This window comes from Acomys minous, assembly GCF_964271855.1.
Source record: "Acomys minous genome assembly, chromosome: 1".
Taxonomy (NCBI): Eukaryota; Metazoa; Chordata; class Mammalia; order Rodentia; family Muridae; genus Acomys; species Acomys minous.
Window position 1 is genome coordinate 121616757 of NC_140483.1, and position 25710 is coordinate 121642466.

General features: G+C 41.9%; 1 protein-coding gene across 4 annotated transcripts in view; it reads right to left on the reverse strand.

Annotated features, from left to right (window-relative positions):
• The window catches only part of TMEM67 (transmembrane protein 67), a 55849-nt gene that overhangs the window by 20624 nt on the left and 9515 nt on the right, over nucleotides 1–25710 (reverse strand). For all 4 annotated transcript variants that reach the window (XM_084793661.1, XM_084793662.1, XM_084793663.1 and 1 more), the window contains 16 exons: nucleotides 21672–21765; nucleotides 17903–18002; nucleotides 15820–15889; nucleotides 15656–15730; nucleotides 13908–13970; nucleotides 10758–10912; nucleotides 10532–10640; nucleotides 9687–9764; nucleotides 9150–9215; nucleotides 7393–7549; nucleotides 6581–6704; nucleotides 5092–5197; nucleotides 3332–3388; nucleotides 2130–2228; nucleotides 800–898; nucleotides 546–632 (listed from right to left, as the gene is read on the reverse strand). In XM_084793661.1, coding sequence (XP_084649787.1) covers nucleotides 546–632; nucleotides 800–898; nucleotides 2130–2228; nucleotides 3332–3388; nucleotides 5092–5197; nucleotides 6581–6704; nucleotides 7393–7549; nucleotides 9150–9215; nucleotides 9687–9764; nucleotides 10532–10640; nucleotides 10758–10912; nucleotides 13908–13970; nucleotides 15656–15730; nucleotides 15820–15889; nucleotides 17903–18002; nucleotides 21672–21765 — 1539 coding nt within the window. The remainder of the gene's footprint in view (nucleotides 1–545; nucleotides 633–799; nucleotides 899–2129; nucleotides 2229–3331; nucleotides 3389–5091; nucleotides 5198–6580; nucleotides 6705–7392; nucleotides 7550–9149; nucleotides 9216–9686; nucleotides 9765–10531; nucleotides 10641–10757; nucleotides 10913–13907; nucleotides 13971–15655; nucleotides 15731–15819; nucleotides 15890–17902; nucleotides 18003–21671; nucleotides 21766–25710) is intronic.

The window sequence follows — 25710 nt, forward strand, 5'->3', positions numbered from 1 at the left end:
ATAAGAATCCAAGTCGAGGATGGTAACTCTCCTGAATAGTTTCTCTCTCAGTGGGAAAGCAGCTCCTTCCCTTTCAGAAGCCAATGGGATGAAGCCTCCCAAATGGGTAAGTGAGGAGCTGTTGGCTACATGGGTGAGGACACAGCTTGATGCCACACAAGATGAGGAAAGATTAATAATAGCTTCTACAATTCCAGCCTGTCATCAGGTGTGGTTTTTCGTCTTCATTAACAAAGAGACAAATCCATGATGGCAAGATTTTAAAGGAAAAATTAAACATTAAAATACCATTTTGTCAAACTGGCTGCAACTCATGATTGCTCAGGCAAATATATAACTTCTTTGAAAAAAAATCACTTAAGGCATAACTTTAAATGGGCTATTATAAATAAAGGCGCTTTTCCTATGTAAGGTAAAATAACTGATGCTTTCTTTCAAGGCTGAACAAATTTTACACCTAAACTCTTAAAAGTATCTGAACTTGAAAGACTAACTAGCTTCTTAGCAGGCTTTTGAAATGGAGTAGCCTGTCCTTAGAAACATACCTTCATAGCGAAGGCACACCCCACGTAAGTAACAAAACGTTCCTCCTGAACTGGCATCGGCAGCAAAACAGAGACAGACTTCTGTGCCTGTAATAACAATCACACAAGGCTTTTACTATACGACCTATAAGCCAAAGGGTGGTGGTGGGGAGGACTAGCAATTGTCTCAGCGAGCTTAATCTCAGTCCTCTTATAAAACAGATTATCAGTTATTCAGATATTGGCATTTAGATTAAATTCAAAAACTCACTCACTTTGAAGAAAATAAGCCAGTAGAGACCTGTTCCTACTGTGATGATAAAAAACACATTGGCCAGGTCACCAGCATAGTACAGCAAGAATTTCATAACTGTCTGTAATTTAAGAAGAGTTACAGTTGTTAAAGATTCCATTTGTTACCTGCTTAGTACATTTAATTTTGCTAAAAAAAAATTGAGCAGAAAATATAAGCTCTGCTTCACTTTCATCATGTGTAAAACGGGAATAATAAAAGTACGGCTTTTAAGAACTTATAGTATAAAAGTTCTTGTGTGTGTGTGCGAGCGCGCGTGCATGCGCGTGGGTGTGCACATGTGTGTCCAACTAGATAGAGCTATGAGAAGGTCAAGTAACTCTACATATAAAACTTGAAAACAGTCAATATTCAGTAAATGTTACACAAAACGTAAAACATTTCTAAGATTAAGTGAGAAGTGAACTGTAAAGTCAGTGGAGTAAAAGGTGAAAGACTAGCTCTCAGGTGTGGAGATGGGCACGCTTTCCTAAACAAACGAACAGAATATACATAACACACACAAAATGCATGTGATCATGTGCAAATCAACTAGAGGTTAAATGCTAATTATATGCTGAATGCTAAAGGCATCGATAAGATGACAGGTAGCTCATAAATTTACCCAAAAAGATTACAACAAAAAAACCAAACGGGGATTACTGTTCTGAAAAGACAAGCTGCTCCTCAGATGAATAAGAAAAACAAGAAACCTAACAGAAAATGAACAAGAGATCTAAATAGTTCCCAAAAGAGGGAGCCTAAACATTTAAAGTCTCTAAAAGGCTAGAGAGATGGCTTAGCAGTTATGAATACTTTCTGCTCTTCCAGATGTTCCTTCTCAGCACCCAGGTGTCCTCTCATGACATCTGTAACCCCTGTTCCAGGGATCTGACGCCCTCCTCACTTTCTTGGTTTCTATGAGTACCAGGCATGCATATAGTGCATAGGTATATATGCAGGCAGAACAGCATACATGTAAAATAAAAATTAAAGTATATGAATATTAAAACAACAAAAAATAATTACATCCTAACATATGCCACAATGTTGGACAAAAACAGAAAGGTTGAAAAATGTCTTTGCATTGGCAAAGACAAAAATAAAAACGGCGGTGGCAATGTGGACAGACCTATGGGATATTGGGAAGAAAGTGAAGTTGCATATGTTTTGTGACCTCAAAATAATCTCCCTAACTTATACTCCAGAAAAACCAAAGGCAATTTTCTTATTCATCTTCTTGCTGTAGTTATGGGAAAACTCTAAAACAGTCAAAAGATGAAGCAAATTTCATTTCAAAACTGCGAGTGTACCTGTAAATCAATCATGGGGCTCCCAATGCGCCTCTTCCACCCTGCTGTCTTCAAAAGAGATGACAGCACAGCCAGCCCGCCCAACACACCCAGAGCGATCTGAAAAAGAAGAGAGAGAAAAGAAAACAAGCATTTTAGAACTGACATCATTCCTCTCACCAGTACTAAAGCACACTGTTAGGAGAAAGTGAAAGTACTGAAAATTGGTGGGGAGTGGTTGAAAGGACATGGGAGAAAGCTGAAAGGAACGTCAATGGCTAAATCTGGGGAAAATTGAGCAAGAAAAATGAATAGTGATAGATTATGAAATTACCTACGTTAAATATACATAGGATCATCATATCTTAAATAAACAATTGGATAAATAATTAGTGTGGGCAAAGGAAAAATTCTGCCTTTAAAATAAAGTTCCAATTTATAAATTCAGAAGAAATGAAAAAAAAATCATCAGGCAAATGTCACAATGATGTTCTCTATGGACAAGCGTCACCAGTGGGCACTAGGACAAGAGGGCAGCAGCTGTGGCTCAGTCAGCAACTGTTTGCTGCTGTCATAAGGACATTAGTTTGGGTCCCCAGAACCCATGCAGTATCCACATAAAAAGCATGGTGGCCACATGTTCCCGCAGAGGTAGAGACTGGCCAGCTTGTCTTGCCAAACCTGGGAGCTCAAGGTTCAGTTAGAGACTGTCTTAAAAAAAAAAAAAAAAGGTGGAAACCTATAGAGGAAAGTATCTAAAGTTGATCTCTGGCCTTCATATGAAGATATATGTACAGACAGAGACACACACAGACACACACAGACACAGACACAGACACATAGACACACACATACCCCCATTCAGACACATCATACACACACAGACACACACACATACACACACACACCACACACACACACACACACACACACACACACACACACACACACACGGGCACTGTCACAGTCTGGTGGACATTCAGAAGATCTCAAAACTGAAAGCGATGTAGAATCAGAAAAATGACAGAGACAAGCCCATAATACCCAAACCGAGCACAGGTTCCTCGACAGGACCACAGCATATTAACTTCCTGATATGTCACTGTGCCGTGGGCAAGCTAGGCTTGAGCACACGGCAAATCTACTCTCACGGCTTTATTTACATCTGAAAAATTTAAAACTAAAAATGTAGTGTAACTATTAAACAAGGAAAAGGCACTCACATCTGTCTGAACAAAGGCGTCTCCTTGATTCATTTCATATTTGACCGCAAAGGAAACCTGAATATTTAAAAGAGAACAGATCAGTCACTTTAAAATGCCATTCACCTGTTTTCCTAATAATAAATTTGTAGTTGGATTTTGCCATAAATACCATATTTTTAGTGATCACTTTATGGGTGTTGGCTTTTATTTACACAGAGATATGTCTTTTTAAGAACGTTTATGCTGCATTACATCTTCCTCTTGAGCGTGCATGAGAGGAAAGGGGAGTTTCTTGGGAACTAAGGCTGATGACAGGAGCTCAAGGCAAGCTCATCCTATCTCATTTTCAGATAGTTTTGCCATTGAGAAATACGATTGACCTTGTCTCAGAAAATTCATCAACTAGCTAAACGGCCATACCCTAAGGCAGAACACTCAGCCATCTGACTAGGAACCCTGGGGACAGCACCATGTTCGGATACAAGAGAAAGCATAGGAACTCAGACCAAAGCGACAATCGTGGACCCCGTATGGGACTGAGCCAAGTCCTCTACATACCCGTTACGGCTGCATAACTTGGTGTTCTTGTGGGAGTTCTAACAGAGGGAGTGTGTGTGGGCAGTGGGTCTCCGGTGCTTTTGTCTGCACTTGGGACCCTTTTCCTTCAACTGTGTCACCTCGCCCAGCTTTGATGTGAGGGTTTGTGTCTAGCCTTATTTGTTACGCCGTGAGAGTTGGTATCCTGGGGAGGACTGCACCTTTGTGTCTTGTTTTGTTTAAAGGGAAACTGAGGAGGACTGGATCTTGGGGAGAGGGGAGGTGGGGGGACTAGGAGAAGTGGAAGGAGGGGAAACTGCAGTCGAGATGTAATGTATATAAAGAATAAACATTATATAGACAAAGATACAAGAGAAAGAATCAGGGAAGAGCATAGGTGCGAGAGGCAGTTCCTTTGGTTTTACCGTGGCTACAGAAGAGTGAATTAGGGGAAGGATAAGGCAGTCAAGAGGACAGATGCAGGAACGCCACGTTAAAGATGGCTGGCCATCATGAGAGATTTCAGAGAAGAAAAAATGTCAAGAGCCAGAGTGGAAAAAACAAGAGTCAAACGGTTGGAAGAGGAAGGAAAGGAGCCAGAGCAAGCTGAGGGGCTGGCGGGACTGAGAAGGATCTGACGGGCGGCCAGTGGCTTTAGTGTGGGTTTAAGGGGTTTACAAGCAAAGGAAAAAATCTATCAGAGAGACTGGCTGAATAAGGCGGGGAGGAAGGGTAGCACAGAGGCACAGGGTTAGCTGAGGAGGAGAGGACAAGGACAGGAGTGGGGAAGGAAACAAAGTGCAGAGCCCCTTCTTAGGAGTTCCAGGGGAATCCGTGTTGGATGGCTGACCTGCTAGGTGAGGCAGGAAGTGAACTCAGCTGCTGCTGCTGCTACAGAGAAAAGAGACAGCTGGGTGCTCAAAACTCAAGCACAGCTTTTGTGATGGCTTCCTAGGTTGAGTGAGGCATCCTTCATTCTGGCTCAGCTCCTGCTCAGCCACAGGGATGTCTGAGGGCTCTGACCTCCATGGCTACCTGCGCTCACATACACATACCTGTCCCCTCCACTACACACATACACATAATTAAAAATAATAAAGGTCTCATTCATTCTTGATAATTAAGATTTGTATAGAGATTTGTTTAAAACTTTAAAAAGATTACTTTTTGATCATTATAGGCTACATCAGGATTATATTAATATTTATAAATACAAAGGCACCAACTAATAAATAACTTACCTTCACAGATTGGCTATTAGCATTTTTTATGTCAATATCACTGTAGGCAATGGTAAGTAAGGGAGTATATATGTTTCCATTTTTTGTGTTGGGCACAAGGCGTATGCTGTTAAAAGAAAATACACTCAAACTTATAAATATATCTAATTCTTTAAGCATATATTTATCATTTCTTTTGAATTTTGTATACAAGACTGTCCTGATATTTTAGAAATAGTCAGTTAGTATGGACTAGAAGAGACTAAGTATAAACTAAGAGTTAAACCATAGCTCATCTTCCTTGGTTAAAATCTTTACCACTGAAGTATACTCCAGGAGACAAGATCTAGGCTCTGCCATACACAAATAAAATCACCAAAGCACTTTCAGGAACATCTGGAAGAGCCACACTCCATGATACCTAAAGAAAGGCAGACAAAATCTGCATCTTCAGATAAGAAAGACGATTTTTAAAAAATGAAAATACATGTTATACCTAGTTTTGTTTCAGGCACAAATTGGTAACTACAATGAATTAGGAGCATATAGTTAGTGAGCCCCACAGGAAAAATGCCAGCATGGCTTCACCAAGAACAAGCCCACCCTAATTAGGTCTGGTTTCATTTCTATTAGGAACTCTACCCTGGCAGATTGAGCAGATGTTAAAACACAGTGCACATGGATGGCGGCATGAAGCAGTAGAAAGCTCCCACCGTGTGCAACTCATAAAACCGTTATGAGAATCCAAATGAAGAGTGAGAAGGCAACGGGCAGATGACGTGCTTCACGGTGTAAAGCACACAGCATAAAACGCTGGAGTAAGGGAACGCGCTTAGTGCTGGTGGGACTTAATGTGCCAAGGTGGGTGGTACAGGGTGGGGTGAGGGGGGGGCTGCACCTTTTCTGAGTAGAAGAGGAGGGAGAAGAGGGTGAGAGGGAGGGAGCTATGGTCAGGATGTAAAGTGAATAAATAAACACAATTTCAAAAGTCCAAATTAAAAGGAAATAAAATAAAATAAAATAAAATACTGGAGTAGTGGGTTCAGTTAAGATTTTAATATTATATGAAAAAGAGAAATAATGGCTAAATGGTATGGTAGGGTATTTTAGAAAGAGGGAGATGTGGGCTAGCCTGGGTCAATCTCTAGATTCTAGAGGGAGCCATGAGAGGACATGGGACTGGGGAGGCTGAACTCACACTCACTCCTCAGCTCTCACTGAAGTACTATTTTAGCCACGGGAACTGCCTTCCTTCAGCTTTCAGCCTGCTGTAACTTGCCAAGCGCAGCGTGATCAAGAACACAAGCTTGGGCACAGTCCTGAGGCCATCTCTGCCCTGCTTTAGCCTGTAACCTGTAGTGGTCTAGGCCAACCCAGACACAGGTAAGTTAGGGTTACGCATCTCTTCAGTTCAGCTCTCCCTACTGTCTCTGTCTGATGATTACTGGTAAATACTTTCCTTACTCTCATATACTCCCAAGTCTAACTTAGACATTAGGCAATTTTTTACCTCAGTGATATCTGGGTAGCAATTCGAATTACTCTTGGCTGATTTCCTAGGTCATTTTCTCGTCCACTTACTGCATCCACTAAGAAAATGCGCCGAGTGAGAAGCCACTTGTTGGGACTACTGTCTTTTATTATAAAAAGAGGAAAAATGGTATTAGGAAAACTGCTTAAGATAGCAACCACGACAGTTACTGAAGAAATTAAGATTAAAACTTAGTAATTTGTTTTAAGCAAGATGGCCACACAGAGTTAGTTAGTCCTGTAAGAAATTTTCAGCTTTCTCTACTCCCTACTTTGGTTGCATTTTGTAACATGGGTAACAAGGAAAAAAATTAGTTTGTCCTCAAAGAGGGCAAAGAACAGTGAAGAAAAAGTCTCAATTTGCAATTCAAGTAATTACCCTGAGGATGTACTCTCAGCGAGGGTATGATTTCTTAAAGTCCTCAATATCAAGTTAATAAAAAGACCTAAACACAGCAGGAGCAGGGTGACACATGCCTATAAATCCAGCACTTGGGAGGCAGAGGCAGGCAGATCTCTGTGAGTTTGAGGCCAGCCTGGTCCACAAAGCAAGTCCAGGACAGCCAAGGCTACGAAGGGAAACCCTGTCTTGAAAAACAAACAAACAAACAAACAAACAAAGGCCTAAACACAGCAGCAATGTTACCACTTGGTTGTACCTTGGATTTACTTTATAAAATCACACACCAAGAGGCTCCACAGTCATTATCATCATCACTGGTTTACTAAAATTCTCATACTGGTTTGCACCGATTGATCTCAGCTAGGAGAGCACAGGGCAGAACGGCTTACCTTGGTTCACAAACATTTTATTGTGCTGAAGATTTAGGTTTAACACGGGAATAGCCCAAATGTAATGGTGTTGGTCTTCATCAGTATATTCGAGGTAAACATCATAAAATACAGGACTGGGGAAGTCAGCCAGGATTTTAGAGAGGGAGATCTCACACTAGGGAAATAAAAGTAAAAGCAACAACTCAAAACTAGAAAGCATACATTATCATTAAATATTTCTTTTTAATGTAAAGATAAAAGTATCTTTAAACTATATTACTTTCATGCACTCCTAAAAGCCCAACTTAAAAAAAAAAGAAAGCTAACTAGTAAAGATTTTTTTTTGTTTTTCAATCTATAACATGAAGAGAAGACTGCTTTTACTTCCAGTACTAAGTGCATATCAAAGAGGAGGCTTCAGCGCCTGTGTTGTCCTGTGGGACACAGAACAGTTCCTTCTCCTGATGTACAATCACTCGGACTGGCTCTCTTCAGGAAGGCTAAGCTCATCTTTCGCTCTTCCCTGCTGCACTCTGTGCTCATGCGCTCATACTAACCCATGACATGGCTGTGCCAGGTTGTCCTAGCTTCCCAACATTCCAAGAGTGGGCTCTGCAAAATCCCCTTTTTATGTGTTCTATCCTGCACCTGTGCATTCTGTAACTTGAATATCATTGACGCCTGAGTCCTAATGTATTGCCCCGGCAGCTGGTATTGTCTGCATATCTACAATATACCACTGTGATGGTCTTTGCCAATTTCTGTCTGTATAGCTATTTTGCTGACTGAGCTGTGACTTGTTTTTGTGAGTGGCAGCCTGTTACACTGCAGGAACCATGGTTTTAAACCTATCGGAACAGCTGTCTGACGCAACAGTCTTACTATTTACCTAATAGTGAGTCTCAAGGAAGCACAGATACCAAGTACCTCACACAGCTGTTAAGGAACCGAATGGGGTATCAGTGATAAAATGCTGAGCGTCATCATGCACTTAACACCTGTTGAGTCTCCCTGCTCACTGTAGTTCATGCTGTATAAAAAGATGATGCTAACATACACTATAATTCATTTCCGATCATAACATTCATGTTAATGGTAGAAAATTTGGAAAATGTAAGAAAGAAAACAAAATTCATCTCTGGTACAACTGTCTCAAATTAATCAATAAAAACATTTTTTTTCCCCAGTGAGGTTCTCAGGAGGACACTGTTCACTGTGGTTTTGTTGTGTGTGCACAAGCAAGTCGTTAAGAAACATTTCATATGTTTGAGGCTCCGTCATGTGTTAAATGCCTCACGATACTCCTTCGCATCATACTGCAATGTCGAAGTGACAAAGTCATGACAGGAAGGAGAAAGGACAGTCTGGAGAAAGGGAGGGAATTGGAGCAAGAAGTAAGCATGGTTATTTTATGGGGAGGTAAAGTGAACAGGGAATTACATTTTTAGTAGCCTCTGAACATAAAGTAGTATTTGAATTTTATTATAAAATGCTCAGGAGTAGCATTACGTTTAAGGCACATAAGCCTGGAGGCAGATAAACAATTGACTTATAACAATCTAACAGTATAAAATATTTAAAACTCTGTAGATGCTAATGTACCTTCATCTTGAGGATTAACACTTTCTGTGCCCAGATAATGTAAGATTTACTAATTAATGAAAATGTTCGTCACCACTAAAAGAATTTATGAATTAAAAAACATTCACCTAGCATTCCAGTCACTGGAGAACAAAGGGAAATGTAGACTGCCTCCGAAATAGAGGCGCACTCACATGTTGCTGGTACGTTGTTCCAAAAGAGTATGCGGCATCTAGTCGTCTCTCTGTGTCTGGACAAAGCTTCAGCAGACAATACAATTGATAAATATCTCTCACAAAAGATTGCTGAAAGAGCTCTCTAACTCCCATATGAACAAGGCTCTATTTTTCTACTTAGTTAATGTGTGGAGGCCACAAAAAGCTAAGGAAGTATTTTTTTTTTTGTTATAAATTAAACTTATAACTTGAACAACAATTTTAAGAAAATTCCCACATGGGGCTGGCAAGGTGGCTGAGCATGGAAAGGCACTTGCTACTAAGCTTCAGAACCGGAAGCAGAGGACCAAGTCCCACAAGTTGTCCTCTGTCCTCCACACATTACATGTTGTGCATGAACACACACACACACACACACACTGAAATTTAAACATTCTAATTTAAAACTCACCCCCCCAAAAAAAAACTGATTTTCTTCATGCAATACTCTAGTCTGTTCTGCCTCAGACAAAAAATACAGCACATTTGTAATGTTTTAGCTAGAGTCACGCTTACCTGTAAAACACCACCTTCTAAAGTTTGCCACTTGATAAAGTTTCCTCTTATATCATAGGAAGCAGCAACAAATTTCAGCTTTATGTTTCGGTTAAAGAAAAACAACAGTAAAATCATGTCAAATACTCCACAGAGGGTGTTTTTCATTACTGTCTTTTCAACGTTAACATTGCTCTGGTTGAGAAATTAAATTCAACTAAATGTATTCAATGTAAATGAACGCCACTGTCCATACAACTCAGTACACCTTAACACAGGCCCGGTGCTTTGCAGAGCTGCTACTTTAGCATCGAGGAGGGGCAACACTAGTGGCAGAGACCTTCCTCTCCAGTCAGTCACGGGAGATGAGTGTGGAGGAAAGTACAGTACTTGTTCTGCCGAGCAGGACAGCTAGAGGCGGGAACGCGGAGCTGTGGCCTGCTCTCACTGCCGCAGAGCCTCAGACAGTTCCTGGAAGGTGCCTTAAAGGTGTGGGCATACTCGATAGAGACTCCACTGCATTTGATGATGAGAACGCCCTTGTCAGGCCTCCACGTGCCAGCATGCCCACTCAACCCAGACGTCTACGCAGCCCAGTGAGGCAGCCCGACCCTACACTCTGCAGTGTCTATGGCAGCTCTTAGTTACGTAGCTGAGTATGTAAACTTATAAAAATAATCTTGGAAACTAAGAAGTGGGACTAGTAACTTTTACCCTGGCACTAGGGACTGCGGGATTGAAGCCAGGGCCTGTACGCGTCAGGTGAGCATGTCGCCACTGGGTTCCACCCCAGCCAGAGTTATTTTCTTATCTTAAAGTCAGGAGATCACGCATAGTTATGCCTCTTGTGATGCTGGGACTTGTACCTGGTTTTGTCCTTTGAAACTGAAATTTGTAGGAAGAGGGGTCGTACTGAGAACTTGAGGTGCCAATCCTGGCTGGTCTCCATAAAACAGCCATGGAAGGTTCTGTCTCCTACAAACAATTAGACTCATCTTAATAACCAGAAGACATCATTCACATTATTAACATTCATGAAAATGGGTGCCCTGAATTCATTTTGGTATGGTCCATCAATCCAGATCTCCTCACCAGAACGGAATCGAGTGAACACTGACCAATCCCGCAGTGCTTTCAAAGATATAATGGAACAGCCGACACGCATCAAACGTGGTGGAGTCATAGGAGTTCATGTTCATCACACATATATTCCCAAGAGCTTGGCAAGATGTCAGGTTGGCGTGAGTCTACACGAGGAAGCACAGCAACTTTAGCAGTGTCAGTACAAGTTCATAGAAGAATTGTGTCTCGTTTTAGTTGTAGCTATTCTACTAATTACTTTGGGTTTTTGTTTGTTTTTGTTTTGTTTTGCTTTGCTTTATAATACTTTTCTGTAGCTTAAGTACACATTACATTTTTAAACAGTTTTACCTATGTGTCTGTGGGCTTTGCTACACGTGTCTGCACCATGTGCACAACTCATTCCAGCAGAGGCCAGAAGGCTTCAGTTTCCCTGGAACTGGAGTTACAGACAGTAGTGAGTCACCATGTGGTTGCTGGGAATTGAACTTGGGTCCTTTGCAAAAACAGCCAGGCTCTTGAACGCTGAGCTATCCTCCTTAGACGCCCCCCCCCCCAAATCTTTTTTTTTTTTTGAGACCAGGTTTCTCTGGAGCCCTGGCTCTCTTGGCCTTGCTTCTTAGAGCAGATTGGCCTTGAACTCACAGTGATTTGCCCTACCTCTGCCTCTGTGAGTGCTGGGATTAAAGGTGTACACCAGACACCATGCCAGACTCCCCCCAAAACTCTTAATATATGAAGATGAACAACACTATTTTAATTGTAAGTTTTGGGCAAAATATTAGCACGAGTGCCTGAAAGAAGTATAAATATAGAGAAAGATATTTTAAAGAAACTATTAGAGAGACTATATGTATCTATATGTTTTAAAACATTTTCTCAGATTTATTCATTTTTATTTTGTGTGTATTTTGCCTGCATACATGTCTGTGCAACACACGCTGCCTGGTGCCTTTGGAGCCCCTCGAGCTGGAGTTACAGATGGTAGCAAACCACCATGTTGGTGCTAGGAACCAAACCCAGGTCCTCCGCAAGACACCAAGTGCTTCTAACCTAGCCGAAAATAGCTATATTTTAAGGAATACCATGATTGTATATATTACATCTGAAATAGAGTTTATTCCACTTTGCTCGAGTAATTTGCTTTTATGAACAACAAAATAAGGTCATTAGTTGAGTTTAATCTTTCCCTATCTGGAAACAAAACAAAACAAAACAATTTCATTGTTATTCAAGTAAAACACTTTAGAAAGAACTTATCTTTTCTCCCTCTCATACCCAGCTTGCTAGTGAGCCGTGCTGCTCAGTCTCTGCTTAAGAGGCAGAAGCTCAGCATTCCCTCATTTCTGCATCTGCACCACATCTGTGCTCTCCGTCACTCACATCACTTTAACGGACTCTAAGTGATCTCTTTGCTTCTGCTGTTGCCCCAGCAAATCTATTCTTCGTGCTCCAGCAATATGTTCAAAGCCTGAAGTCACACTATGAGTTCTTTCACAGGAATCCCCCTAGCTCCTCTTGAGGACCACTCTCGCGCCCAGACTCCAGGTCCACCTTCCTTGCTCACTCTGCTCGGCCACTCCTATGTACTTCCAGCTTCTTACACATGAGTGTGACAGAGAGTCAGTTTGTGCCTCTGTGATCTTTGTTCCCATGGTGGTCTCCTCTTAAAACACTCTTCCCCTTCGTATTTGTGTGGCTTACTTGCACTTCTTTTAGGTTTTTGCTCAAACATCACTAAGGCATGCGTGCCTTTATCACTCTAGACAACACAGCATAGGCCAGACATGCTGCTGCACAGATTTAATCCCAGCATTCAGAGGCTGAGATAGGTAGATTTCTCAGTTTGGGGCCAGTCTGGTCTATTTAAGGAGTGATTTTCAGACCAGCCAAGTCTTCATAATAAAACCTATCTTAAAAACAACATTAACAAAACCAAAACAACAACAAAAAACAAACAAAAACCTAACCAATCAATCAAAACAAACAAAAAACAAAACAAAAAAACCCCAAACCAAAACCTAAACAAAAATACCCCTCTCACACACATGCAGGCACACATACTTATTTTCTTTCTTCTTTATACTGATATGTTGCCTTCAGACACTATCAACAGCCTGACATTTACTTAGACCAAATATAGAGCAATGAGAAGTACATTTTCATGACATGAGGGAGCTTTCCTGCCTTCTTCCCAATATCAAAGCTGAGCAGAGGCCAGGCACATGCTCTGTCTCCTACAGGATACTTCTTAAAGGACATTTCCCTTTCTCCAGACAGTAAATTACAGCTGTGGTGGTTTGAATGAGAACCACCCCAGAGACCCATATGTTTGAATACTTGGGACCCAGCTGGTGGAACTGTTTGGAAAGGATTAGGAAGTGTGGCCTTGTTGGAGGAAGTGTGCCACTGGGGATGTGGCCTTGTTGGAGGAGGTGTCACTGGGGATGTGGCCTTGTTGGAGGAGGTGTGTCCCTGGGGATGTGGCCTTGTTGGAGGAGGTGTGTCCCTGGGGATGTGGCCTTGTTGGAGGAGGTGTGTCCCTGGGGATGTGGCCTTGTTGGAGGAGGTGTGTCCCTGGGGATGTGGCCTTGTTGGAGGAGATGTGTCCCTGGGGATGTGGCCTTGTTGGAGGAGGTGTGTCCCTGGGGATGTGGCCTTGTTGGAGGAGGTGTGTCCCTGGGGATGTGGCCTTGTTGGAGGAGGTGTGTCCCTGGGGATGTGGCCTTGTTGGAGGTGTGTCATTGGGGATGTGGCCTTTTTGGAGGAGGTGTGTCACTGGGGATGCCCTGAGGTTTCAAAAGACTCCTTGTGATTCGTTCCCAGTGTTGTGTTCCTGTCACCATGCTGTGCTGTCATGGACTCCAATCTTCTGAACTGTGAGTCCTATTCAATGCTTTCCTTTATAAGCTGCCTTGGTCATGGTGTTTTGTCACAGCAAGAGAAAATTAACTAAGTCCACAGTCAAATCATCCTGGAGACAATTGGTATGTGTAAACTGCATAATATTTTATGTACTTTATTTCAATCCAATGGAAAGGTTTTATTCTTCTTATAGAATATAAATAAAAAGGAGTGTATCTACTTAGAAAGCTTTCATCTAAATTAAAAAGAAGATACAATCACAAATGTGAAATTAATTTTAAAAAGATTTAAACTTACCCAGCATGCAGCTGCTGTTGCCTGCAAATACTTGGCAAACCATTCAGAGTTTAATGACATGCCCTATAAACAGAAGGATAAAGATAGGCTTAAATTCAAAGGCAGATTCCTTAACCTTGTGTGTCAGGAAGACACTAATCCTATACTAACTGAGAAATGACCTATGCTATTGACTTACTGTTATCAGAAAACTGGAGTCTACTGGAATTAAAAAATGCTGATGCATGTTTTCTACAATTAAAACTGTGTGACAAAATAATGTTTAGACAAAGGATATAAGATGACAAAATATCTACACTCCTAAAATTGATGTTCACTACAAAATTAGAGTAATTTCTACACAGTGGGAAAGTTGGGACCTAGGGAGTAGTAACATCTAACATCTCCAAAGTGCTGCTTTGTAAACAACGAAGGACATCAGAACAGCATTTGCAATCTCTTAAAACCAGAAAATACTTGATTTAACCAAAATCAACCAGAATCATAGGAGACCAGGCAGGCATACATGTTTATTATTTTTTTTATTGAGACAGGTTTCATGTAGCCCAGATGGGCCTTGCACTCACAACACAGCCAACTGTGATCTTGAACTCCTGATACTCCCGCCTCCCCTTTCAAATTCTAGGACTACAGCATCAACTCTGCTTTCGTACCTGAGTTCTGAGTGCTATTGTGCCTCTGGACAAGAGTCAGTGCTTTAGGGTTTACCTGTGCATCTTGCTTAACGCTAAGTAAGTTACAGATTAGCCAAGGAGACACAGCTACATTATCTGGAGCATAGCATCACAGCTATCAAATACATTTAAAATAAAATTCTGAGGCATTATTTTCATTTTAATAAGCAAAATTTTCATTTTTTAGGAAAATGAATAGATGTACAGAATACGAATACGGCTGAAGAAAACAAATGCATGCACAGTTGCAGACACACACACACACACACACACACACACACACACACACGTTCTTTATGATAGAATGTCAATGGACAAACATGGAAGGTTGTTAAAGGAAAGCATCACGGAAGGAGATGAGCTAGAGTGTTGAACTTCTCCTCACACCATCTGTGGCCACACCATTCTGACTGCGCCTGATGCCCTGCTAAGCAGGGTTGGGCTTGGATAATGCTTGGATGGGAGAAATTCTCCTAAAAAAAAAGCACTATTCAATTACAAAGGGAAGACGGTGACTGTTAGGTCATCATGCTCACGTCATGGCAGGTGCTCAGAATGAAGTGTGGGTGATGGGCAGGAGACGGATGCTGGGTGCTCTCTGGCAGCACGTAGAGTACTGAGGTGAGCACACAGTGTTTGTGTAACGGCTTTCTACAAAGTACACACTGAATGTGACCAAAGACGGGACAGATGCTGTCTGGGACCTTTCCCGCAGATGGTAAGTCTTGGAACCTGAACTGTCAAGTTCAAGAAAGACAGGGAAACAATGAGGACGTGTCTCCGCCTAGAAAACAATAAGAGGACACACCCTCTAAAAGCCTGGCAACTCAGGATAAAGAAATATTATGTGGAAAACTAAATGCATGTAAATTAAAGAATGAGCTAAAGTATAGAAGGGAGTGTGGTTTCCAAATGTAGCGCTGAGCTGCCAGACTCAAGGTTTTATAGTGATTTTACACTGTATTTTACAGTGATTTACATGTAAAGCTTTCTCAGTTTTTCTAACATTAACCAAGGAAGAAATGCAGGACAATTTTTCTCAATTAAAAAAAAGGGGGGGGGCACCATACTCACAAGCTCTCCATTCCGTGCAGTGGAAATTACACGTTGACGAAAATTCCCTGTGTTGCTGAAACAAAGTCCACCTGTCTTCACAAATAAAAGAAAAAGATCTAATTATAGAAATGTGTTATCCAGTGAATGGAAAATCTGTACTTCATCCACTTGATTGTCCTTACTAAGATGTGAGGCTCCGAACATGCGCAGGATCTGCTTGTATTCACGAATGTTGGTTCACAGCGGACACACCTGGGCAATATAATACAAATCATTGATTAAAATATTAACAAATGATACTGAGCCTAATTTAGCTGAGAATTTATCTTCCTAAAGGACACATTAGAACATAGTATGTCAGCTAAGCAATTAATTATATAAGTTTAAAACATTAGCATGAATTTAGAGTCTTATATAATTAAAAAATATTTATTTATTTATTTATTTATTATACAGTGTTCTGCCTGCATGTACACCTGCAGGCCAGAAGAGGGTATCAGATTACATTACAGATGGTTGTGAACTACCATGTGGTTGCTGGGAATTGAATTTTGGAAGAGCAGGCAGCATGCTTAACTACTGAGCCATCTCTCCAGCCCCATAATTTTTTATGTTATAAGATAAAGCATAAGTGAAACTGGCTAACCACAGAGGACAATTTTTCTTAATGACATACACAAATTTTATAGATGCATACCACTAAATAACAAAGATTATAAAATCATTAACTAACAACAGAGCCCAACCAACTCATGTAAATGGTTACTATATCAATTCTTATCGGTAGGTGTGTCAAATCTACCTTCCCAGTGCATGCTCAGAACGTGAACATGGTTGCTGTTTCACCAAACCTGCAGGACGCTCGAGCCTACCATCTCTGCTGTTTTGATTCAGCAATGAGGCAGACAGAATGCTCTGGACTAGCAAGGATTTCCCATGGGCTCATATGGCCACTAATACCTAGACTACAGCAGTGGCTTGGAGAAGCAGGCTACGGCGTGGCATGAAACTCAGACCAGGCTTGGGGACCTATTAGAGGGGAAACTTACAAATCAGCTCAGGGGCAAAGTTTGGATGTTTTAGTTCGAGTCAGTCTGAGAGAGCAAATAATCTGCTGCTAAGTTTCACAAGGAGATCTCTTATTTTCTTCATTAAATTTAAGAAGTGAAGAGAAGAGAGGTGCCAAGAGGCAAGTTATCAATGTACACTTTAAAAACACTGAAAATGCTTGATCAGGTATGTGTGTGGAAAGGTATGTGCTTATGAATTTATGTGCCTGTGGTAAATGCACACAGAAAAAGAGAACAGAAGCAATACAGAAGTGGGCTATAAATCAGTGTGCCTGAGTTATGACATTTATTAATATGCCTATTGTGCTGCTTTATATGAGACTGGCCCTATAGGCTTATATATTGAATGCTTAGTCATCAGGGAGTGGGACTGCTTGGGAAGGATTGGAGGTGTGGTCTTGTTGGAGGAGGTGTGGTCTTGTTGGAGGAGGTGTGGTCTTGTTGGAGGAGGTGTGGTCTTGTTGGAGGAGGCGTGGTCTTGTTGGAGGAGGCGTGGTCTTGTTGGAGGAGGTGTGGTCTTGTTGGAGGAAGTGTGGTCTTGTTGGAGGAGGTGTGGTCTTGTTGGAGGAGGTGTGGTCTTGTTGGAGGAGGTGTGGTCTTGTTGGAGGAGATGTGGTCTTGTTGGAGGAGGTGTGGTCTTGTTGGAGGAGGTGTGGTCTTGTTGGAGGAGGTGTGTTGGTGGGGGTGGGCTTTGAGGTTTCAAAAATGCAGGCCAGGCCCAGCATCTCTCTTTCCTGTTGCCTGCATATCAGGATACAAAGCTCCAACACAATGCCTGTCTGCTTCACACCAAAAGAACAGTAACCACGACGCCCTTCTATGTAATGCTGCAATATAAAATGGCTTTAGAATCATACTCTATACATCCTATACAATAGCTTATGTACAAATCACACAATACCAAAAAGTAGCTGTCTTTTGCTAAGCAAATATTATTGTTTATTTTACATGTTTATTTTAAGGCAGGACAGCTTATGAAACCTATGAAATAAAGAGTATATTTCCACTTTAAATACAAGGGACTGTGGCTACCTAAAGTCAAACTAGTAGAAAGCTAATCAAGTCTTGAACCCAGTTTCTATGGATTCTGGGTCTCAGCTCCTTTAATGTCTACACATATTCTTTCTTGGGATAAAGAAATGGTTCATTAAAATAGGATACTATTAAGTAGTTCAGTTTTTAGTACACTACTTACCTAGTTCCTAAAGCATTGGCTTTTGTAAATGAGTTTTCATTTTCATCACAAAGCTCACAAGTTGCTTGGGATAACAAAGACCCATTAACATTTCTTTCCACTGTACAAGATATAGGCAAAATGGTGAATGTTGTATTATATACTCTGAAGTATTTACATATACATATAATTATTAGCATTATAGCAGTCTCAAAGCAACATCATTTGCTTGAAAGGTGTGTCAAGCATGTATATATTAAAAATATACAAAAATTCTTTCCTATTACAAATGAAAACATACAGAACTAGTTTTCTAAGTGATTATAATAGTAAATCAATATTTTTCCTAAGCAAAATTCCTTAACATCTTTCCTGTTGTACTGGGATGAGGAGACATATTATCTTCATAGATTGCCAGCAAGCTTCCAGGAATGGGAGGGCTGCTAATAACCTGAAAACTCATATACTCCACACAGCACTAAATTTTATTTGTAGACACAAAACCTGATAAAGTACTTGCACCGGTACATAACAATAATCATTGAAGTGCTATTTGGTAGAACAGAACCGAGATATCTAAAATAGTTGAGTGGTGATATACCTATGATTTATTTTTTCCAAGTTATAATAGATTTTGTGTTAGACTTTTGTTACTGTTGGATATTTTAAAAAATTATAAAGCCACAGGCAAGATGGCACATACCTATCATCCCAGCATTTGGGAGGTGGAGGCAGGAGGATCAAGAATTCAAGTTCAATCTGGGCTCTATGGCACAGGCCTGTAATCCCAGCACTCGGGAAGCAGAGGCAGGTGGATCTCTTTGAGTTCAAGGCCAGCCTGGTCTACAAAGTGAGTCCAGAACAGCCAAGGCTACACAGAGAAACCCTGTCTCAAAAACAAACTAACAAACAAAGCCAAAAACAAACAAACAAACAAACAGAAAAGGTATTCAAGTTCATTTCTGACTACACAGTGAGTCTGAAGCCAGCCTGCTCTGTAAGAGACCCTGCCTCAAAACAAAAAAGATATTATACATTTATTTGTAGGGAGGAGTGAGGAGTTCCCAGAGTGCAAAAGAGATAAAAAAGGGTGGAGGTTGAGTATAATTAGAATACATTATATACATGTATGAAATTGTCAATTAACAACTTTAACTAACAAAAAATAAAAATATTATATATCTTAATAACTTATGGGATGATCCTTACATTTATTGAAAAACTTGGACCTCTAATTGTTATCCACAGGAGAACCATAGTGGGTCAGGGTTACCAAGAAAGAGTCGAGGAAACTTCAAGCCTGGAAACCTCTAACGTGAGGATGACAGGAGTTGGTTACCTCCCAACCTTGTGCCACAAGCTGGCTCCCTCCATCACCAAGAACTTACTGCCCTGACAGTGACCAGGCTTCACTCCTTGTTGGACCTTATCAGGGCCTGCCCCACCCCCACTCCCGAGACCCTACAGGCCATGAGCATGCAGACAAAGCACCTTCCAACACCCCTGCCCTGGCCAATGGACACAGCTATACAAACCTTGCCCGCAGGGGCATAAACACCCCCTCCCCCCAATAAATGGAACTCGTTCTCTGAAGCTGTTCCTGAGTGAGTCCCTTACCTGCGCACTCACTGCTGACTGACAGCCTGCACTGCACTCATCCACTTCCGGCTAAGTTTCCCGCCCTCCAGCCCAGCGCGGTGGTGTGCAGATAGCCTGGCCACCCCACGGCGAAGCGGGCACCGGGCAGCAGTCCACGTTATGAAGTTTTCTTTAGTTTGCAGTCTGGTTTTGGGTACTTTTATGTGTGTACGTGGGTAGCAGCGACTGTGCATGGATGTGTAGGGAGCAAAATGGGTGTCTTCCTCAATAACATTCTACCTGATTGTTTGAGACAATCTCTTGCCAAATCTGGAGCTCACACTTTATGTCTGGGGTCAAATCTGTTTACACACACACACACACACACACACACACACACACACACACCACTAATGTTGCTGACATTATAGATGTGTGCACATATTTGGCTTTAACATGGGTTTTGGGGATGTAAACATGTGAGAACATGTTTAGCTGCAAGTACTTAACCCTTGAGCTTTGGTACTTTTACTTATGGCATTTAGATTTTTATGCAGTCAAATTTATCACTTTTCCCTTTGATGGCCTTGGTATTATTGTTTTTCTATACATAGAAAACTTACATGCAAAGAATGTAAGTTTGTCTTTACTTTAAGACTTTTCATGCTTTACAGTAAATATTTAATTATTGGATATAGTTGGAATTTAAGGACTGAGGTAGAAACCCAACCCAATGTTTTCTTAGCGGCAGTTAGCAGCCAGTCAGTCTGACCCTCCCTGATAGAAAATGTCAGGTTTTTGCACCAAATTGCCATACGGATTGGACTCACTTTGATTCTGTTTTAAGTTCCATACATGCTGTTGTTGAAAACATAAAACATAAATGCTATCTGATAGTATAGTTTCCTCTTTCAGAAATTTCATGTATTTTGCAGTATAAACTTGAGAGTCTGTGTATTGTCGCTGACAAATAAAGCCTAGCAGAATTTATCTAATACCATCCCTTGATATACAAGTTGGTGGGACAGCTGACAGTTTTTGTAATATTTAATTGTCTTAACCAATTATGAAGAGTATATTTTCATCATGAAAGCTTGCTGTTGGCAGGCCCTTGGAGGCAGCTATGATGGTCATGTGACCTACAGCTTTTCTTTTATCTTTCTTCTGTCTCTGTTTTTCAGATGCAGGCCAGAGACATGTGGCTGACTTCTCAGCCTAACTCAAGCAGCACGGCTTGGCATGACTTTCCCCTTACTCCCTCAACTCCCCTCCTCTGGGCTGATGCTTACAACTTGCTGACCCTGAGTTGTTTTTCTTTTAAACTCCAGTAAAACTGTCCTTAGCTGAAAAAAAAAAGGCTGCTTTCAAACTTCATTTAAATATATCTTCAATTGATTTAGCTTGTACATTTCTTCTAGAGTTTGTTTCATTATTTTTCTTTTCTTTTCTTTTTTGGTGTTTCAAGGCAGTGTCTCTCTGTGTTAGCCTTGGCTGTCCTGGAGTAGCTTTGTAGACCAGGCTAACCTCGAACTCACAGCAATCCTCCTGCCTCTGCCTCCTGAGTGCTGGGATTAAAGGTGTGCACCACCACACCGGGCTACTTTTATTTTTTCACATCACATTTTCTAATGACCTTTTATATAGAATATATCTTTTCAATATTAATTTTTCAATATCCCTTTCCAAGAATGGACATCAGGAGACATGCTTACACCTTTGCTCTATTAGGGTTGATGGCTGTCATACTTGGTTGGGGGTGCACACAAACCCTTGGGCGGCAGAAGCAGGCAGAGACTGATCTACAGAGCAAGTTCCGGGACAGCCAGGCTATACAGAGACCCTGCCTCAGGGGCAGCAGGAGAGCTCGGAGTGGTATCTGAGGCCCATGTGATTTCTGCAAGTCGTCTTCTGATGCCCACACCAGCGTGCAATACAGAGGTGCAAATCTAAGTGCTTGTGTGCACATGTACACACATAAATAAAGATATAATATAGATATCATGTCATGTTTTATTAAGGAAATATTTAATCCTGAATTGGGAACGATTCTTAAATTTTCTTTTCAATGCCTGCTGTGTTAAGCGTCATGAAAATTTGTACTACAACAACTTTTAGACAACTACAAAGCCATGTTAGTTGATGTCATTTACAAAATAAGCACAAATAAAAATTCATCATCACTATTCTATAAATATTATATTATCCTTCTTACCTAATATATGGCCAGTGGGACAGTGGCATTTTCCTTCAGCAGTTAAGCCACTAGGGCAAGAAATACAGTCCCATCCATCTTTGGTAACACCTTTCTAAAGTTAAAAAAAAAAAAGACATTTTCTTCTTAGTTGATCATATAAATTCAAAATAATATTTGTCAACATTGCAGTCACAAATATAAAAACAAAACAACTCATCTGCATACTAGCCCAAGGGGCATATCTCATGAAAGTCTTCACTTACCAGGAAACTGGGACAGAGGGGAAGACATCCTATTGGGACTCTAGATGAGAGAAGCATGGGAGAATGGCAAAGTACAAGGATCCAGAGGATCCTAGGAATCTACAAGAAGAACATTATGATAGGCAGATTTGGGCCCAGGGGTCCCGCTCAAACTATGGTACCAGCCAAGGACAATACAGACCATAAACTTCAAACCCCTACCCAGATCTAGCCAATGGACAGGACATTCTCCACAGTAGATTGGAGAGTGGGGTATGACTTTCACACGTACTCGGGTGCCTCATATTTGACCACGTCCCCTGGAGGGGGAGACCTGGTGGCACTCAGAGGAAAGATAGCAGGCTACCAAGAAGAGACTTGATACCCTATGAGCATATACAGGGGGAGGAAGTCCCCCTTAGGCACAGTCATAGGGGAGGGGAGTAAGGGGAAAATGGGAGGGAGGGAAGAATGGGAGGATACAAAGGATGGGATAACCATTGAGATGTAACAAGAATACATTAATTTAAAAAAACCTCAAGATAATTTGATAAGTAAAAGCTAGTTATCAGTTTACTTTTACCTGTCCTTAAATATTCTAATTATTAAAAATCAAATTTATTGGCTTTTAAATTTTAAGTTATGATTCCAAGTGGGTTAATGGCATGCCGACTATAAAGTTATTAATTTGATTCAAGAGAACTCAATAAAACACCGATCCAGTTTATTAGTAAAAGTGTACTAGCAAAGGTTTTAATAAAGTTTAAAATTTATGAAGACTTGACCTTCTTATAGTATATGGTTTAAGAAAAATTCAGAATAAGTCATTAAAAATACAGTTACAGTACTGTAACTAAGTGTTACAGTAGTGAGGAGAGGAGGCAGTCATAGTTGATCTGAAGGTTAGGTTCTTTGATTCGTGTAGAACAAGTTCGGCTTTGACCAGAGGTACAGTCCTGTTTATGAATGCACAGAGGTGTAGCTTTAAGACCTTATTAAACAAGCATTGTTAATTGAGTCCAGTGACCAGCAAGCCCAGACACAAATTCTGAGCCTGGGCATCAAAACAGCCACAGAAAGCAGTGTCAGCAGTGTTAGCAGTGTCAGCAGTGTCAATAGCAGCAGTGTGAGCAGTGTGAGCAATGTGAGCAGTGTGAGCAGTGTCAGCAGCGTCAGCAGTGTTAGCAGTATCAGCAGTGCCAGTAGTGTCAGCAGTGTTAGCAGCATCAGTAGTGTTAGCAGTGTCAGTAGTGTTAGCAGTGTTAGCCATTTTAGCAGTGTCAGCAGTGTTAGCAGCATCAGCAGTGCCAGTAGTGTTAGCAGCGTTAGCTAGTGGCTGGTGGCTGGCGGCATCAGTGGAAACAAAACCAATAAACACAGAGCACACAAAGCTCACACACTCAAAGATAACCAGTTAGAAACAAAACATGCAGTGGTCACTATCATTCATACAGTCAACTGAGCTTGAGTGATTTCTACCTCACTCCTGTATTTACCACAAAACCTATGGATAAGCCAGAAAACACAGGCCTTTTGCCCTGGATGGGAGTGAAAGGGTTTTGTAAGTGGATGAGGGGTTTTAGGTGCCCCATACCCAGGGATCCACCTGGGAAACTGGCAAGGGAAAAGATGTGTCAGCTTGTGTGGTTTGGAGGAGGGGAATGGCTTATGAACCTGGGGTCAAGTGGATATGAGAAGCAAAAGAAACAGAGGCTCATCCTTTACATACAGCATCCCTCCCCAGCAAGGGGACCAGAGAGCTTGGTACCACTAGGAAGGAGTGGGTAAGGAGAATGCCTCTAAAGATACAGCTAACTGGTAGGGCTTAGTAAGCCTGGCCCTCTACTCTGATAATAGAGGAATGAGGAGAGGTAGCTTCCCCGAACTCCATCAGGACTGAAAAAGTGTCCCTGATGCCCAGAAGGACGCTGGGTGTGGTGACTACTGGAGGCTCCCTATCAGAGACGTCGGTGGTCAGGCCAAGGGAACCAGGGCCTCCTCCATGGCGAGATCTAGAAGGACATGAGGACAGTCAGCAGCTCAATGTCCCTCTTGATGGTGGGTGGGCAAAGCTGGAATATTTTGCAAGGGTTTGGACAGACCTGGCCCCAGTGACCCTTCTGACCGCATTTGAAACGGGGACCAGGAGAGTCTCTGGCTGTGGGAGCCTGGGCAGCTGCTATGGCCAGCTGCTATGGCCAGCTGACAGGCTCTAGCTAGCATCAGGGTTTTTCATCTCTCCCAAGGTACACCTTGAAGGCCACGGCTAAGACTTCTGTCTGTGGAGTCAAGAATCCTTTTTTAGAGGCCAGAAGGAAAGGATGAAAACTGAGCTGGGGTGGGGGGTGGGGGCTCTTTTCCACAGGAAAGGATTGGAGAATGGCGTCACAAAAGCCATGAGGCCCTAGGGAAGCTGTGGGATTCCAGGCAGCTCCAAAGGGAAGGTGGGAGAAGAGGGCAGGAAGGGGCGCAACAGCCCAGTAGGGCCTAAGGAATTTCAGGGTTACAGTTCCGAGAGTGCTGGGGTGGGGTCAGGTAAAGAAGGCTTGCTGTAGACTTAAAGACCATGGCTTGGGGGGGGGGGTACCTCTGCCTCCAAGAGTATCAGAGGGGTGCCAGATGCTGGATGGTCACTTCCTCTGACTCAGGGAAAGGTTTACACCAATCGAACAGGAAACAACTAATTGCCACTGGTGAGCGAGGAGCTGAGCTCCAGCTGAGCCAGAAAGTGAGTCTGTTGCTGGTGCACAGGACATGAGGAATAGCGTTCCAGTGAAGCTGAGATCTCAAGGGGAGAGGCAGGCACCAGGGGAGAGCCTGTCCAGTCGCAGGACCAATGTTAAGGGCTACAGCTCTGAGGAAAAAGGTATCGTGGCAGTCTAGAGCCAAGTCACACCACACCACAAACCTCCCACAGGAGATGCACTGGGAGAGGGAATCCCAGGAGGGTGGCTGCCTCTGCTTGGATGAGAAGCAGCAGAGGACTGAGCAGCAGCCAGGGTTTATAGAACATTTCTTGGGGCGGAGATTTCCAGGATTGGGATTGGTGGGATTTCAAGTCCAGAGCTTGGGACCAGCCCAGGGATTTGGTGGGATACCAAGTCTTGATCTTGGACTTTTTACTCTGTAGGGTAGAGGCTAGGGCCAGCTATTAGAACAGATAGAGTGTTCTGTGGATGGAACCAAGCAGGCGGAGGTCCTGGGGGAGAGGCCTGGGCGAGAGGCTTGCTCAAGGGGCTTACAGTTATGCCTGAAATCAATAGAGACGAATGCCAACAATTAGTGAATGACACAAATTAGACTTTGTTGAAGAGACTGGACTTACTAAGAAATGTTTCTGGGCTGGAGAAATGGCTCAGTGGTTAAGAGCACCACCTGCTCTTCCAAAGGACCAGGGTTCAATTCCCAGCAACCACATGGCAGCTCACAACTGTCTGTAACTTCAAGATCTGACACCCTCACACCAATGCACATAAATTTAAAAAATATATATTAAAAAATGTTTCTACATTGGCATGCTTCTATAACACTAAAAACTACATTAGCTTCAATAATGTCACTGGAAAATAAACCTGTCCCCAGAACTATATCCACAGCCCTTTGTCATCAGTCATTTCACTACAACTGGTACTTCTAACACATGAATTAAAATACATATGGCAATCAGACCTACAGAACGAACAGTTCAGAGGATTGCTGCTAATGTATTAGACTCCGAGATTTAACTTTCAATAGAATAACAAACAACATTACAAAAGGTGGTGTTGGCACACGCTTGTAATCCCAGCAGCCTCACTCCTAGAATCCCAGCACTC